This window comes from Hevea brasiliensis, chromosome 15, assembly GCF_030052815.1.
Source record: "Hevea brasiliensis isolate MT/VB/25A 57/8 chromosome 15, ASM3005281v1, whole genome shotgun sequence".
NCBI lineage: Eukaryota > Viridiplantae > Streptophyta > Magnoliopsida > Malpighiales > Euphorbiaceae > Hevea > Hevea brasiliensis.
Window position 1 is genome coordinate 61812496 of NC_079507.1, and position 15044 is coordinate 61827539.

The 15044-nt window shown below is 42.5% G+C and overlaps 1 protein-coding gene and 1 pseudogene across 1 annotated transcript; one reads left to right on the top strand and one right to left on the bottom strand.

The window, feature by feature from the left end:
- The first annotated feature begins 265 nt into the window (after window positions 1-265).
- On the top strand, window positions 266-1966 carry LOC110632244 (transcription factor AS1-like; annotated as a pseudogene).
- A 398-nt stretch (window positions 1967-2364) lies between these two features.
- On the bottom strand, window positions 2365-3758 carry LOC110632245 (uncharacterized). Its single transcript, XM_058136830.1, has 2 exons — window positions 3074-3758; window positions 2365-2629 (listed from the first exon to the last, which is right to left on the bottom strand). The coding sequence occupies exons 1-2, from the start codon at window positions 3442-3444 to the stop codon at window positions 2566-2568; spliced, it is 435 nt and encodes a 144-aa protein (XP_057992813.1). The 5' UTR covers window positions 3445-3758; the 3' UTR covers window positions 2365-2565.
- Window positions 3759-15044: the final 11286 nt, after the last annotated feature.

Here is a 15044-nt window from a genome sequence, read left to right on the forward strand (position 1 = left end):
ATTGTCTGCTGTGCTAATAATGGCAGTTAGCTTTTATTGTCAGTTGTACATTTTAGAATGGCAATTCCCTGTTTAGTTATTCTCTAGGGAGGGATCCTGTAATATTTCTTCTTCCACGTTAATCATACATATGAGTTATCCATTTTGTACTTTGGGGCAAAATCAATGCAAGGGTTTACCAATGTTTTCAGATATTGTTTGACATCTTCTTCTTCTTGTTCTCTCAATCAGTGTTTAATGTTATAGCATAAATTCTTTGTGAACTTCATTATTATCACATGGTTTTCTTGGCATCAATTTCTTTTCATGTTGGAAATCTAAACATCAGTAACCGCTGATTTGCTTAATCTGCTGTTGTTTGCAATTATTTGTTGGTGCCTGATTTATGGTGTAGTAAGGTAAATCCACCTTGCCAATTTTGTTGTTGTACCAGAGATAGGAGGAGGAATATTGAGTCTATTGGAGCTGTATTTTGTTCCTCGTATGCTAGTTTTTTGTGTGTCATCTTTTTTATGAGTTTGTAACCTAATTAAAATCTTTTTGAATAAACTTGTTCTGTGCTTATGTCCATTTTAATTCGATCATCTGCATATGCATGAATGCCTCTGTCGAATACTTGGGTGGTATCTGTGGGATGCATGGCAAGTACTGCCAACTCAAATTTGTTATCTGCATCGTCATTGAACTTTGATATCATTTTTTTGGTTGTCTTTTCTTAGAAATGTGTAATGAAGAAACAACTTTTTGTGTTGTTGTGTATCAATCTTTGGTTAATCCTGCTTCAATGGGCAGTGACAGTTGCACCTGGAAATGAAGGAGAGGCAACGTTGGAGAGCTGAAGAGGATGCTTTTTTACGTGCATACGTTAAACAGTATGGTCCAAGGGAATGGAACCTTGTGTCACAGCGCATGAACACGCCTCTAAACAGGGATGCCAAATCCTGCGTATAAAGGTGGAAGAACTACCTCAAGCCTGGAATAAATAAAGGATCTCTTACTGAAGAAGAGCAGTATCTTGTTATCCGACTTCAGGTCAAACATGGTAACAAATGGAAGAAAATTGCAGCTGAAGTTCCTGGCCGAACAGCTAAGAGACTTGGAAAGTGGTGGGAACCATTCAAGGAGAGGCAGCAGAGAAAGCAGGAGTAAAACAACAGGACAGTAGAGCCAGTTGACAAGGGCAAGTACAATAGGATTCTAGAGACTTTTGCAGAGAAACTAGTGAAAGAACGCCCTGTTCCAGCATTTGTCATGGCCACTTCAAATGGGGGCTTTCTTCATACTGGTCCCCCTGCTTCTGCACCAAATCTGCTTCCGCCCTGGCTTTCCACTTCCAACACCATATCTGCTGTCTATGTCAGGCCACCCTCTCCTTCTGTAACCACAAGCCTCTCATCATTAACAGTTTCAGCTCCTCCTCCAATCCCTTGGCTGCAGCTTGAGAGAGGACCAGATAACACTCCTTCTTAGGAAGTTTGCCACCTCATGGATCAGCAACTACTTGTGGTGAGAACTTGATGATAACTGAGTTGATGTAGTGCTGCAGAGAGTTGGAAGAAGAGCATCGTGCTTGGGCTGCAAGTATGAAGGAAGCTGCCTGGAGGCTAAGACGGGTCGAGTTGCAGCTGGAGTCAAAGAAGCCGAGTCAGAGGAAAGAGAAAATGAAAGAGATAGAGTCAAAGATCAAGGCTCTTGGGGAAGAACAGAAGGTTTCTCTTGACATAATTGAAGCAGAATACGAGGAACAATTAGCTGAATTGAAAAGAGATGCAGAAGCCAAGGAGCAGAAATTAGTTGAGCAAAGGGCTGCAAAGCATGTGTCTTTCCCAGTTTCTTGAACAAATGGTATGCAGGCCTAGGCTTGCAGAGCCTAATCGCCGATGAGAAGATTTGTTCTATTCGGCCTATCTGGTTTGCTAGTTTCACAAGGGATGCAGCTTTTAGAAGAGTTCTGTTTATGGATGTCTACTTGTATTTAATGTCTGCTTATGGCTTTGACTGGGTGTTTGTAAAGTAAGGTCTTTTGCAGAAACATATCAATCATAAATTTATTCAACTGTTGCTTGTCTTGAAACTTGCTTGGGCCTTAATTGAAACTGAAGGGTGATCTAGTTCATTGCATGCAGGAAGATTCGCATCTGCCACTGCTTGCACTGTCCTGGTGCATGAGATCATTTCCCACTGAAGACTCGACTGAGAGCTGGAATTTTACAGCTGATAATGTTGCCTACAACCCTTTCTTGTAATTATTTGAAAACAAAAATTGGCTATCCAAATGTGTTGTTAAATTCCTAGGTTTGTCACTGCTTACGAGAATTAATGATTACGTAATCCAAGGGCTCAAAAAAGCCCTGTAAAAACGAATTAGTCAAATAAGTGAACAGAATTAACATTATCTTAATAAAATTAACAAATGGTAGCTTGAGATCTTACAAGGAAAATAAATTATCAGCTACATTGATTTGGATGAATTGAGTAGATGGAGATAAAAACTTTCCTTTGGCTTCCTCTTCTGGTTGCAGCATTCGCTACAGGAACTTGCAGCAGGGATTCTAATTTTCACTGTCAAAGAATCATACATGAACAGCCTCTATTGCTCTCATCTTCACTATCAGAATCTTCCGTTTCACTATTTAAGTAGAAGAAAAAAAAGAAATGAAGAAAAGGGCATTATAAGTTTATGAACAATCCGCGTATATCATTGTATATTGCCTGATTTTAATTAAAATTTTGAAAGAATTTTGGTAGAAATAACATGAAGAGATGGAAAGTTGGGAACTTTCTCAGAACCAACCCCGAAAATAGCCTCAAAAGCTCTACTATCTCACTAACATACTATAATTCTCTCAAGTACTTTCAATCCAAAGATATGCTCTTTCACAAGTATTCACATCTTGGCCAAGAATTTTTCAAGTTTATTCTCCCTCTTCTTAAAAAAAATAATGAATGCAAGAAAATTATACAATTCATGTGATATTCAATCTCAAGTTCCATAAAATACCAAACAAAAGCTAAACTAATTCAGTCTAGAACAAAAATCAAAGTAGAGAGAAAAGGAAAAAAAAGTACGAACCTGGATTCAAATTCCCTGATCTCAACAAGTTCTTTTCCTAAGAAATCCATCCACTGGACTCTCTTCTTCTCAACCTCTTTTGAATCCAAATCAGACTTTATAAGACTACTTTTGAGGCAATTCTGAGCCTTTGATTGCTTCCCATCCACATCTACATCGACTTCCGAACTCTCTTCTTTAACTCCAATGGAGTCACTATACACATGATGATCATTGAATTTAGAGGAGGCATTAGCAACTGATATAACTGCAGTTGAAGGCACCTGAGGACTGTTTTCCAATTTCAATGGTCCTGCAGTATATATGCTAGAAGAGGGCTTGCAAAAGCAAACGAAAGGAGGACAATGGATCTTGCAAAACAGAACCCTCATGAACAAAAAATTTTCTTGATCTCAAACAAAGCATAAACCCATATTAGCCCATTTTATAACTCGAAATGGAATTGGACTTGAGAAAGTATTTTTCAAAACAGGGCCAAATTAAGCTTTCTCATGAAGCTGTTTTGTTTATGGAGATTAAAATAGAGGAAGAAAATCAAACTTTTTTCAAAGAAAAGAGTAAAACCCAGATTGAAATTTGTGTTTTTGAGGTGATTGATGATGATATGGAACTATATAATCAAGGTGGGTATCTCATATTCTCATATATCTGATTTCATAGTTTCCCCTGTTTCTAAAATTGAAAAAGACAGGTGCTGTAATCTACTTAGAAAGAAAACAAACTCTCTAGATGACATGAAATGACTATCCTACCCTCTTTCACAATTTCACTTCCATTATCAATAAAATAAAAAAAATTAAAACAGGAGCAATTAATCTGTGTGTAAGAACAAAAAGAATGGGCAGCATCAGCTGCAGTAATTACTGAGACAGAGGAAGATGGAGAGAAATTTATCAAGGTCTACTGTCCAATATCCATACTTATGTTTGATAATTAATAAGATGAAGGAGAAAATAGGTCAATATTAATCTTATACTTGTCACTAACTGTAATGTAAAGATCAAAGTAATTATTCTTTAAAATAATGAGAATAAAGAAAGTAGATTGGACCGAACCTTAGAAAATTTTTAATGGAAAATCTTTATGGATTGCACATATAAAGACACCTTTTGAATTTTATAAAAGGACTTTCCTCACCAACCATAATGGGCATGAAAATTGTTTCAATTATCTTATTTTATTTTGGTTTTGTATTGCATTTTCTTGTCACGACCCAACCTATGGGCCGGACCGGCACTAGGACCTGGGCCAGCCTAAAGCCCCCGAGGCCCGTAGTAAGCCTAACTGTTCATTAACCCAACTCTAAGGCCCATTGGGCCTAAATTCAAGAAAACAAGCCAGATGAGTCCCATAAAATGGACTTTCCAACGGGGAGTTTTCGACTCACCCGACCTGTAAACACAATAAACAATCCATTGGGGAGCTCAGCTCACCCTCCACATACTCATCAACATAATAATAAATGGGAGCTCAGCTCCCTCATCCAATCCATCAAAACAGACTTAAAATATTAAGTTTACAGGTCCAACATGATAATAATATTACAGACCAAATTCAAATAATTACTGCTAACACATGCGGAAATTCTAGGAGTAAATAAAATTACACAAATATCGATAAACAACTCGAAGTATAAAAGCAGTTAACCTAATAAAATATCCTCCTCGGCTGTAAAAAATTTTGAACAGGAGTGAGCGTTCGACTCAGAGAGTAAAATATCAATTTTAACCATAATCTCTATAACTATCTAAATCTAATGCACCCTGTAGAGTGAAATGCAACATCCACATCATTTTCACATCATAACATCACAAAGGTAATTTGGAGCACTCACGCACCCTGTAACATCAATCATAATATATGGGAGCTGATCCCCTATACAGCTCTCTTAAATCCAACCTGGTGCCAGCGAATTACTCAAGCTCGGACTTCCACTTAATAACCAAATCGAGGGTCCCAGCGAATTACTCAAGCCGTGACTACCCCTCGAAGGATCGGGTCCCAGCGAATTACTCAAGCCGTGGATCGCCTGGCCCTATCCATAGTCCACACCACATCACACGCACGCCAACGCACGACACCGCCTCCAAATTACCACAACAACATACATGGCACTTTAACATTTATCAATGCATCAAAAATCGTGCCTAGAGTTTAACTATATAAATATATGCATATAAGTGATGCATGGGCATGCTGAACATATAATAATATCGAAATTACAATTAAAATTAATATTCTACTCACAGACTTGACGACAATCACTGTGGCGGCTGGGCGGAGGAAGAAGGCTGTCCCGGCTCACCTGACAATCATATTACATTTATTTAATACAATCTGACTCAACACAAACAAAGAAAAGACCAATTACGTCCTAAGTCGTGCCGAAAATCCGGCAGAGTCTCCCCTATACCTAGGACCTACCCAACCTGCAAAAGGGCTAAAAACGCACTTCTATATTCACAATCCATATATCAACAGTTCAATCATATCACACAGCCCCTCCTGGGCCCATCAAATCAATCACCCATCACAATACGCAAAATTTCAATTTAGTCCTTATTATTGATCATTTTTGCAAAAACTGCCCAAACAAGCTCTAAAAATTATAAAACTTTGCCCCGCGGTCCTTAGCAATATTACTAAGCTATTGCAAAAAGAATCGTAATTTTCTAAGCTACCACGAATATTTTATGGATTTTTAATCCTATTTAAGCACTAGAAAATTACAAAAAAGTAAGGTTCGGGTTTACCTTTGCTGATTCCGACTTCGGGAACGCGCTCGGGACGTCTGAAAATGGGGGGCTAGCCAAAACCTCGGTCCAATTCGGAGACTTTTCCAGAACGGTCCGTTCGCCCGAAATTTGCGCATCCGGCCAATCGTCGAATTTCCGCGAATCGAGGATACCTACACGAAGCCCATAACACGGGGGTTAGTACATAAATTTTTCAGAATTTTCTAAGCTCATTAAATGCTCGGAAAAACACTGCGAAGTTCCGTGGGACTCACCGAAAAACGGTGTCGAAAAAATTCGAAATTTATGTCGTTGCGAAGCTCTCAACGAATGGAGCGTGCTGGTGGCCTCGGTTTTCTCGTGGGATTCACGGTTTTCGAGAAATCTAGCCCAAAAGTCGAAATGGGCTAAAATCTTCCCGAGCAAAAATCGGACAATCCGCTCGATGGATTTCGGCGTTCTTGGTGTCTATGGAAAGCTCTCGCCGAGTAGATGATTTTGGACACAAGACCCGGTCCAATTGGTGGCCGGATCGGCCGGATTTGGCCGAGGAAGTCGAAGCGGCGCGCGCGCGCAGGGGGGGAGATCGCGCGCGTTTTCCGGCCGTTCTGGGCGGCTGCCGGCTGGGAGGCGGCGCCGGCGAGGGGAGGACGCAGGGGAGGCGGCTGGCCGGCGGCAGGGGAGGGGAGGAGAGAGAAACGAGAGAGAAAAGGGAGAGGGACGCGCGCGCGGGGAAAGAAAAAGGAAGAAGGAAAAGGGCCGGTCCGATTCGACCGGTCCGATCCGGTCCGGTTCGATTCGGCCGGTTCGATTCAGGATACAAAATTTTGAATTTTTACTCTGCCTCGGGACCGAAAACGAGGTCCAAAAATTCCGAAAAAATTCCATAAAACTCAGAAAAATACGTAGACTCCAAATATATTTTTAGTTTTGCCACGTGGTCTTTAAATTAATTTTTAAAAATCATCAAAGTTTATATTTTCGGAAAATCGAACCCGATTTTTAAAATCCGAAAAATCTCAAAAAAATTCCTAAAATTTAAATAAAATTAAAATATCAAAATGCTCATAAAAATTAAAATTTCGGGGTGTTACATTCTTCCCCCCTTACAGAAAATTCGTCCTCGAATTTTTACACAAGGCAGAATAAAGCACATGATTATACATTGAACAAATAAGGGTACTTGCTACGCATGTCCCGTTCTGACTCCCAGGTGCACTCTTCCACCGACTGACTCCTCCACAAAACCTTAACCATGGGGATCTGTTTTGATCTCAGCTGTCTCACTTGGTAGTCCACTATGGCTACAGGCTGCTCCTCAAATGTCAAATTTTCTTTTAGCTCTATCACATCCGGCTGCAGTACATGAGAAGGATCGGGAATGTATTTCCTGAGCATGGAGATGTGAAACACGGGATGAACGTGAGAAAGGTTGGGTGGTAGCTCCAACCGGTAGGCAAATCGCTCCAACTCTATCAAGAACCTCAAAAGGTCCGATATACCGAGGTGCCAACTTGCCCTTCTTTCGGATTCTCTTGTCTGCCTTCATTGGAGATACCTTCAGAATACATAGTCGCCATCGCAAACTCCACATCCTCCGTCTGGGGTGCATAACTCTTACGCCTCTTGAAAGTTTTGATCGTTCCACGATTAAGGGAACCATCTCTCAAGTGTCTTGCACTGGTCTACATCATGCACCTTCGCTTCCCCATTTCTGTCCAACACGAGGAGACCTACACTTTCTTCCATATAATGTCTCATAGGGTGCCATCCCTATCTTTGGAGTGGTAATCGTTGTTGTAGGCAAACTCCACCAAAGCTAGCCGCTCATCCCATTGACCTCCAAAATCCAAGACACTCATGCGAAGCATGTCTTCGATGTTTGGATTGTCCTTTCTGACCGTCCGTCGTCTGCGAGGGTGGAAAGCCGCATCGAAGTTCAATCGTGTGCCAAGTGCCTCCTGCAACTTTCTCCAAAATCGAGAAGTGAATGGGCCCTCTGCCGGATATTATGGAAGCGGAACTCCATGCAATCTGACTATTTCTCGAATGTAGAGCCGGGCATACTGTGCCACAGAATATATAGTCTTCACAGGTAAGAAGTGAGCTGATTTGGTCAAGCGATCTACAATTACCCATATCGAATCATATCCTCGCGTGGTACGAGGCAACCCAGTCACAAAATCCATAGTGATCATTTCCCACTTCCATTCTGGGATAGGGAGCTCTTGCAGCTTTCCCCGACGGTCTCTCTTGTTAAAACTTCACCTTCTGACACTTCAAGCACTTGGACACAAATAACGATATGTCTCTCTTCATGCCATTCCACCAATAGCTATCATTCACATCATGGTACATCTTGGTGGAACACAGGTGGACACATGCAGCTGTGTAGTGTGCCTCTCGCATGATTTCATTCCTGAGGTTGTCCACATCGGGCACACATATCCTAGAACCTTGTACTAGGGTGCCATCATTGGCAAATCCAAACTCACCACCTTCACCTTGCTGTACTCTTTCTATGATCTTCATCAATTGTTGGTCTCTGTGCTGGGAAACTCTAACTCTGTCCCTCAAGTCTGGCCTCTCTGAAAAGTGAGCCAACAATACCCCCTCATCTGACAGATCTAGGATTAAACCTTGATCCATCAACTCATGTACTTCCTGAATCAACGGTCTCTTCTCTACTGAAATGTGCGCCAAATCGCGTAAGATTTTCTGCTCAGAGCATCTGCCACAACATTGGCCTTCCCAGGGTGGTACTGGATGGTGCAATCATAGTCTTTCAGAAGCTCCATCCATCTCCTCTGTCTTAAGTTTAAATCCCTCTGCTAGAAGATGTACTTCAAACTTTTGTGGTCTGTGTATATCTCGCACACTTCACCATACAGATAGTGTCTCCAGATCTTTAGTGCAAAAATTACAGCCGCCATTTCCAAATCATGGGTGGGGTAGTTCTGCTCATGCCTCTTCAGCTGCCTTGAAGCATAAGCCACTACCTTTCCATTCTGCATCAAAACACACCCTAGGCCAACTCTGGAGGCGTCACAATACACGGTGCATCCTTCACCACTCACAGGTAGTGTCAACACAGGGGCAGTGGTTAGACACTCCTTAAGCTTCTGGAAACTCACCTCACAGACATCTGTCCAAATGAATGGAACATTCTTCCTGGTCAACTTAGTTAGGGGAGCCGCTATTCTGGAAAAATCTTGTACAAAACGCCTGTAGTAGCCAGCTAAACCCAGAAAACTTCGCACCTCAGTGACTGTTGTAGGCCTAAGCCAATCGATTCTGACTTCAATTTTCTTGGGATCCACTTGAATGCCGTCACTAGAAACCACGTGTCCCAAGAATGAGATGCTTTCTAGCCAAAATTCACATTTTGAAAATTTGGCATATAGCTGGTGCTCCCTCAACGTCTGCAACACCATCCTCAAGTGCCACACGTGTTCTTCCTCGGTCCGAGAGTATACCAGAATGTCATCTATGAATACGATGACAAAACGGTCCAAAAATGGCTTGAACACCCTGTTCATCAAGTCCATGAAGGCTGCTGGTGCATTAGTGAGTCTAAAAGACATCACCAAGAACTCATAATGACCATATCTTGTCCTGAAAGCCGTTTTGGACACGTCCTCATTCCTGATTCTCAACTGATGGTAGCCTGATCGCAGGTCTATCTTGGAAAAGAATCTGGCTCCTTGGAGCTAATCAAACAAATCATCGATCCGAGGAAGTGGATACTTGTTCTTCACAGTCACCTTGTTCAGCTGTCTATAGTCAATACACAACCTCAATGACCCATCCTTATTTCTCACAAATAGAACAGGAGCACCCCAGGATGAAGTGCTCGGACGTATGAAACCCTTGTCCAAAAGCTCCTGTAGTTGCTCCTTCAGCTCTTTCAATTCTGCTGGTGCCATCCTGTAAGGTGGCATCGATATGGGGTTTGTACCCGGCACAACATCGATGCAAAACTCTATTTCCCTTCCTGGTGGCAACCCTGGAAGCTCCTCTGGGAAGACATCCATAAATTCTCTGACAACAGGAACATTTTCCATGCTGACACCTTCTACAGATGTATCTCTCACCAATGCCAAATACCCTTGGCATCCACGCCTCAACATTTTTCTAGCACTAATTGCTGACACCAAATTATATGGAGCCACGCTCCTGTCACCATCAAAACTAAACTCTTCCACACCAGGTATGTGGAAATACACCTTTTTGTTCCTGCAGTCTAAGGTGGCATAATGAGTTGCCAACCACCCATCCCGTGATTACATCGAAATCAATTACTGGTAGAGGAACCAAGTCTGCTGGGAGGATCTTTCCATCCACTACCACTGGGCTACCCGGAAAAACCATATCTACATCTATGTTGTCACTAAGTGGGGTAGCTACTGACAAAGGGCACTCTAAAGTTGTGGGGTTTCTACCCAACCTCATGGCAAACACAGGGGAGACAAAGGAGTGCGTAGCACCCGGATCTATCAAAACACGAGCCTCATAAGAACAGACCAGAAGAATACCTGCCACAACTGCATTTGAAGCTTGAGCATCCTGGTGGGTCAGGGTGAAAACCCGAGCTTGACCCCTACCCTGAGTGGCAGAACCTTGATATCGACTTCTACCTCGACCGCCTCCAAATCCACGTCCCCCTTGTCCTCGGCCCTGTTGGCCACTGAACTGACTGCCTGCCATGTTGGAAGCGCCCGGATACAACTGTCGAGGAACATTCGCAATAGAACCCTGTGACCCCATCTGTGGCTTGCTGAACATGGGGCATTCTCTAGCAAAGTGACCCTGTTGGCCACACCTGAAGCATACTCCTGATCCCATCAAACAAGGTCCTGAATGTCCTCTTCCACACTGTGCACAAGGTGCCAAGGAGGATCCTGAACTGCACCTAATCGCCAGATTCGAATCGTGACCACCGCTGATCCGCACAGTGCAGATCCTCGTGGTGCGTGGTTCAAACCACTTCTCTTGCTCCTACCCTTTCCTCTGTAATTACCACGCCACCACCGTCCGGAGTACCCATGGAAGGGACACCGAGGAACCCTCTCGCCTGCTTTTTCTTTGCTCTTACTGTCATCCACAAAGATAGCTAATCTCAACTGTCTCGCTCGATCAACCACCACATCAAAAGATCGATCCGACATCATGGCCAGTTCGCATACCTCTGTCAAGCCCCTTTAGGAACCTCTTCACCTTCATAGTTTCGTAGCTCTGTAGGGGCATATCTGCTCAATTCGTAAATTGCAGAGCATATTCATCTACTGCACTGCCATTACGTCTTAAGGCCTCAAAGGCCCACCGCTTCGATCTCTCAAGCTTTCGCACAAACCGATTGATAAAAGTTCCACAACCGAGCCCATGTCAAACCCTCCATCCGGTAACACGTAGTCATTCATCCATTGTCAGGCATGGGCCCCATGACATCGCATACACTCTATCAATCTTCTATCACCAATCAGCTGTAATTACTTTCTGCACTGCAGGAATCCAGAAACCGATATGCATCGTCTGACACATCATAAGTACCAGGCACCAACTTCTTAAAATTTATGATCTGTTTGTACGGTTCCCCTCTTGGTGCGGTGGACTGCTGCTGCTGTGGAGGGTGGACCATATACTGCGCCATCATGTCGATGGTTCTCTGCAGACCAGCTAGAGTAGCTGCCATGGGGTCCATGGGACCCTGTGCCATGAAAGACTGTTCCTGAACTGTGGGTAGCCGCTTCTACTTGAGCGGCTCTAGGCCTCCTACCCCACCTCCTGGCGGCGCCTCATCTGTCCGACACCTCGTCAGCACATCTGTTACAGTGCGTGCAGGCTCTCCTGCTTCTACGCATTTTCCTGAAATTCAGCAGCATTAGCCCACAAAATTCAAAATTGCACATTGCACAGCTCTATAGACTCATATTTACACACAATATATGAAGCAGAAACTAGAAGCAAAGACGACAATGCAAGACGAATGTGAACCCTATTTTTCCGCATGTGACTCCTAGTAGACTCTTCCCAACACTTAGACAACTTTTCCCTAGGAATCTGGAGCCTAAGCTCTGATACCACATTTGTCACGACCCAACCTATGGTAGGACCAAGACTAGGACACAGGCGCCTAAAGCCCCGAGGCCCGTAGTAAGCCTAACTGCTCATTAACCCAACTCTAAGGCCCATTGGGCCTAAATTCAAGAAAACAAGCGGACAGAGTCGTGGTAAATGGACTTTCCAACGGGGAGTTTTCGACTCACCCGACCTGTAAACACAATAAACAATCCATTGGGGAGCTCAGCTCACCCTCCACATACTCATCAACATAATAATAAATGGGAGCTCAGCTCCCTCATCCAATCCATCAAAACAGACTTAAAATATTAAGTTTACAGGTCCAACATGATAATAATATTACAGACCAAATTCAAATAATTACTGCTAACACATGCGGAAATTTTAAGAGTAAATAAAATTACACAAATATCGATAAACAACCTGCGAAGTATAAAAGCAGGTTAACCCAGAATAAAATATCCTCCTGCGGCCTGTAAAAATTTTTGAACAGGAGTGAGCGTTCGACTCAGAGAGTAAAATATCAATTTTAATCATAATCTCTATAACTATCTAAATCTAATGCACCCTGTAGAGTGAAATGCAACATCCACATCATTTTCACATCATAACATCACAAAGGTAATTTGGAGCACTCACGCACCCTGTAACATCAATCATAATATATGGGAGCTGATCCCCTATACAGCTCTCTTAAATCCAACACAGTGCGGTAATTACTCAAGCTCGGACTTCCACTTAATAACCAAATCGAGGGTCCCAGCGAATTACTCAAGCCGTGACTACCCCTCGAAGGATCGGGTCCCAGCGAATTACTCAAGCCGTGACTGCCCCGTCCTATCCATAGTCCACACCACATCACACGCACGCCAACGCACGCACACTGCTCCAAATTACCACAACAATATACATGGCACTTTAACATTTATCAATGCATCAAAAATCATGCCTAGAGTTTAACTACATAAATATATGCATATAAGTGATGCATGGGCATGCTGAACATATAATAATATCGAAATTACAATTAAAATTAATATTCTACTCACAGACTTGACGACAATCACTGTGGCGGCTGGGCGGAGGAAGAAGGCTGTACAGCTCACGACAATCATATTACATTTATTTAATACAATCTGACTCAACACAAACAAAGAAAAGACCAATTACGTCCTAAGTCGTGCCGAAAATCCGGCAGAGTCTCCCCTATACCTAGGACCTACCCAACCTGCAAAAGGGCTAAAAACGCACTTCTATATTCACAATCCATATATCAACAGTTCAATCATATCACACAGCCCCTCCTGGGCCCATCAAATCAATCACCCATCACAATACGCAAAATTTCAATTTAGTCCTTATTATTGATCATTTTTGCAAAAACTGCCCAAACAAGCTCTAAAAATTATAAAACTTTGCCCCGCGGTCCTTAGCAATATTACTAAGCTATTGCAAAAAGAATCGTAATTTTCTAAGCTACCACGAATATTTTATGGATTTTTAATCCTATTTAAGCACTAAAAAATTACGAAAAAGCAAGGTTCGGGTTTACCTTTTCCGATTCCGACTTCGGGAACGCGCTCGAGACGTCTGAAAATGGGGGGCTAGCCAAAACCTCGGTCTAATTCGGAGACTTTTCCAGTGCGGTCCTGCGCCCAAATTTGCAGACCCGGTCAACTGTCGAATTTCCGCGAATCGAGGATACCTACACGAAGCCCATAACACGGGGGTTAGTACATAAATTTTTCAGAATTTTCTAAGCTCATTAAATGCTCGGAAAAACACTGCGAAGTTCCGTGGGACCCACCGAAAAACGGTGTCGGAAAAATTCGAAATTTATGTCGTTGCGAAGCTCTCGACGAATGGAGCGTGCTGGTGGCCTCGGTTTTCTCGTGGGATTCACGGTTTTCGAGAAATCTAGCCCAAAAGTTGAAATTGGCTAAAATCTTCCCGAGCAAAAATCGGACAATCCGCTAGATGGATTTCGGCGTTCTTGGTGTCTATGGAAAGCTCTCGCCGAGTAGATGATTTTGGACACAAGACCCGGTCCAATTAGCTTGGATCGTGGATGGCCGAGGAAGTCGGGGCGCGCGCTGCAGGGGAGATCGCGCGCGCCGCTCAGGCCGCTACCGGCCGACGGGCCGGGAGGCGGCGAGGGGAGGACGCAGGGGAGGCGGCTGACCGGCGGCAGGGGAGGGGAGGAGAGAGAAACGAGAGAGAAAAGGGAGAGGGACGCGCGCGCGGGGAAAGAAAAAGGAAGAAGGAGAAGGGCCGGTCCGATTCGATCGGTCCGATCCGGTCCGGTTCGATTCGGCCGGTTCGATTCAGGATACAAAATTTTGAATTTTTACTCTGCTTCGGGACCGAAAACGAGGTCCAAAAATTCCGAAAAAATTCCATAAAACTCAGAAAAATACGTAGACTCCAAATATATTTTTAGTTTTGCCACGTAGTCTTTAAATTAATTTTTAAAAATCATCAAAGTTTATATTTTCGGAAAATCGAACCCGATTTTTAAAATCCGAAAAATCTCAAAAAAATTCCTAAAATTTAAATAAAATTAAAATATCAAAATGCTCATAAAAATTAAAATTTCGGGGTGTTACATTTCTAGTTTAGCAACCTTAAAGGCAGTCATGTTTCATGAGATTTTTTTTTAAAAAAAAAAAAAAGACAGAAAGAAGATTTTGTTGGAATAATATCTTAATAAATAAAACCAGAAAGTATTGTGATACACAGCAATAGCAAAGGGCAATCCAATGTTGTTTATTGGAGCATCTCTTTGCTGATCAAAATTCTGTGAATGAAAGAATTTCCTTGAGATTGATTAGCAAGCAAATTCATCTTTTGGGTCCATCTTTTTATTAGTTTAATTGCAGAAGATCTAATACCTATGGTATAACCAGTACCCTACCTAGTTGATTATTAAATATTAATTTATTAGGAATTTATTCTAATAATGGAGCATTAAGTTTTGAAGGAATATTGTGAAAATGTAACCATTGATTTCTCAAGGCTGATTCGATGCTTTCAATGTGCTTTCTTCTTTCTGATGCTTCCTTCATCATGAAATTTCTTGCCTCCTCCTCCTCCTCTGTCTTTAATGCTTGTCTTCTACCTAGGCCTAGACTTTTTCTTTAAATAATTAACACATA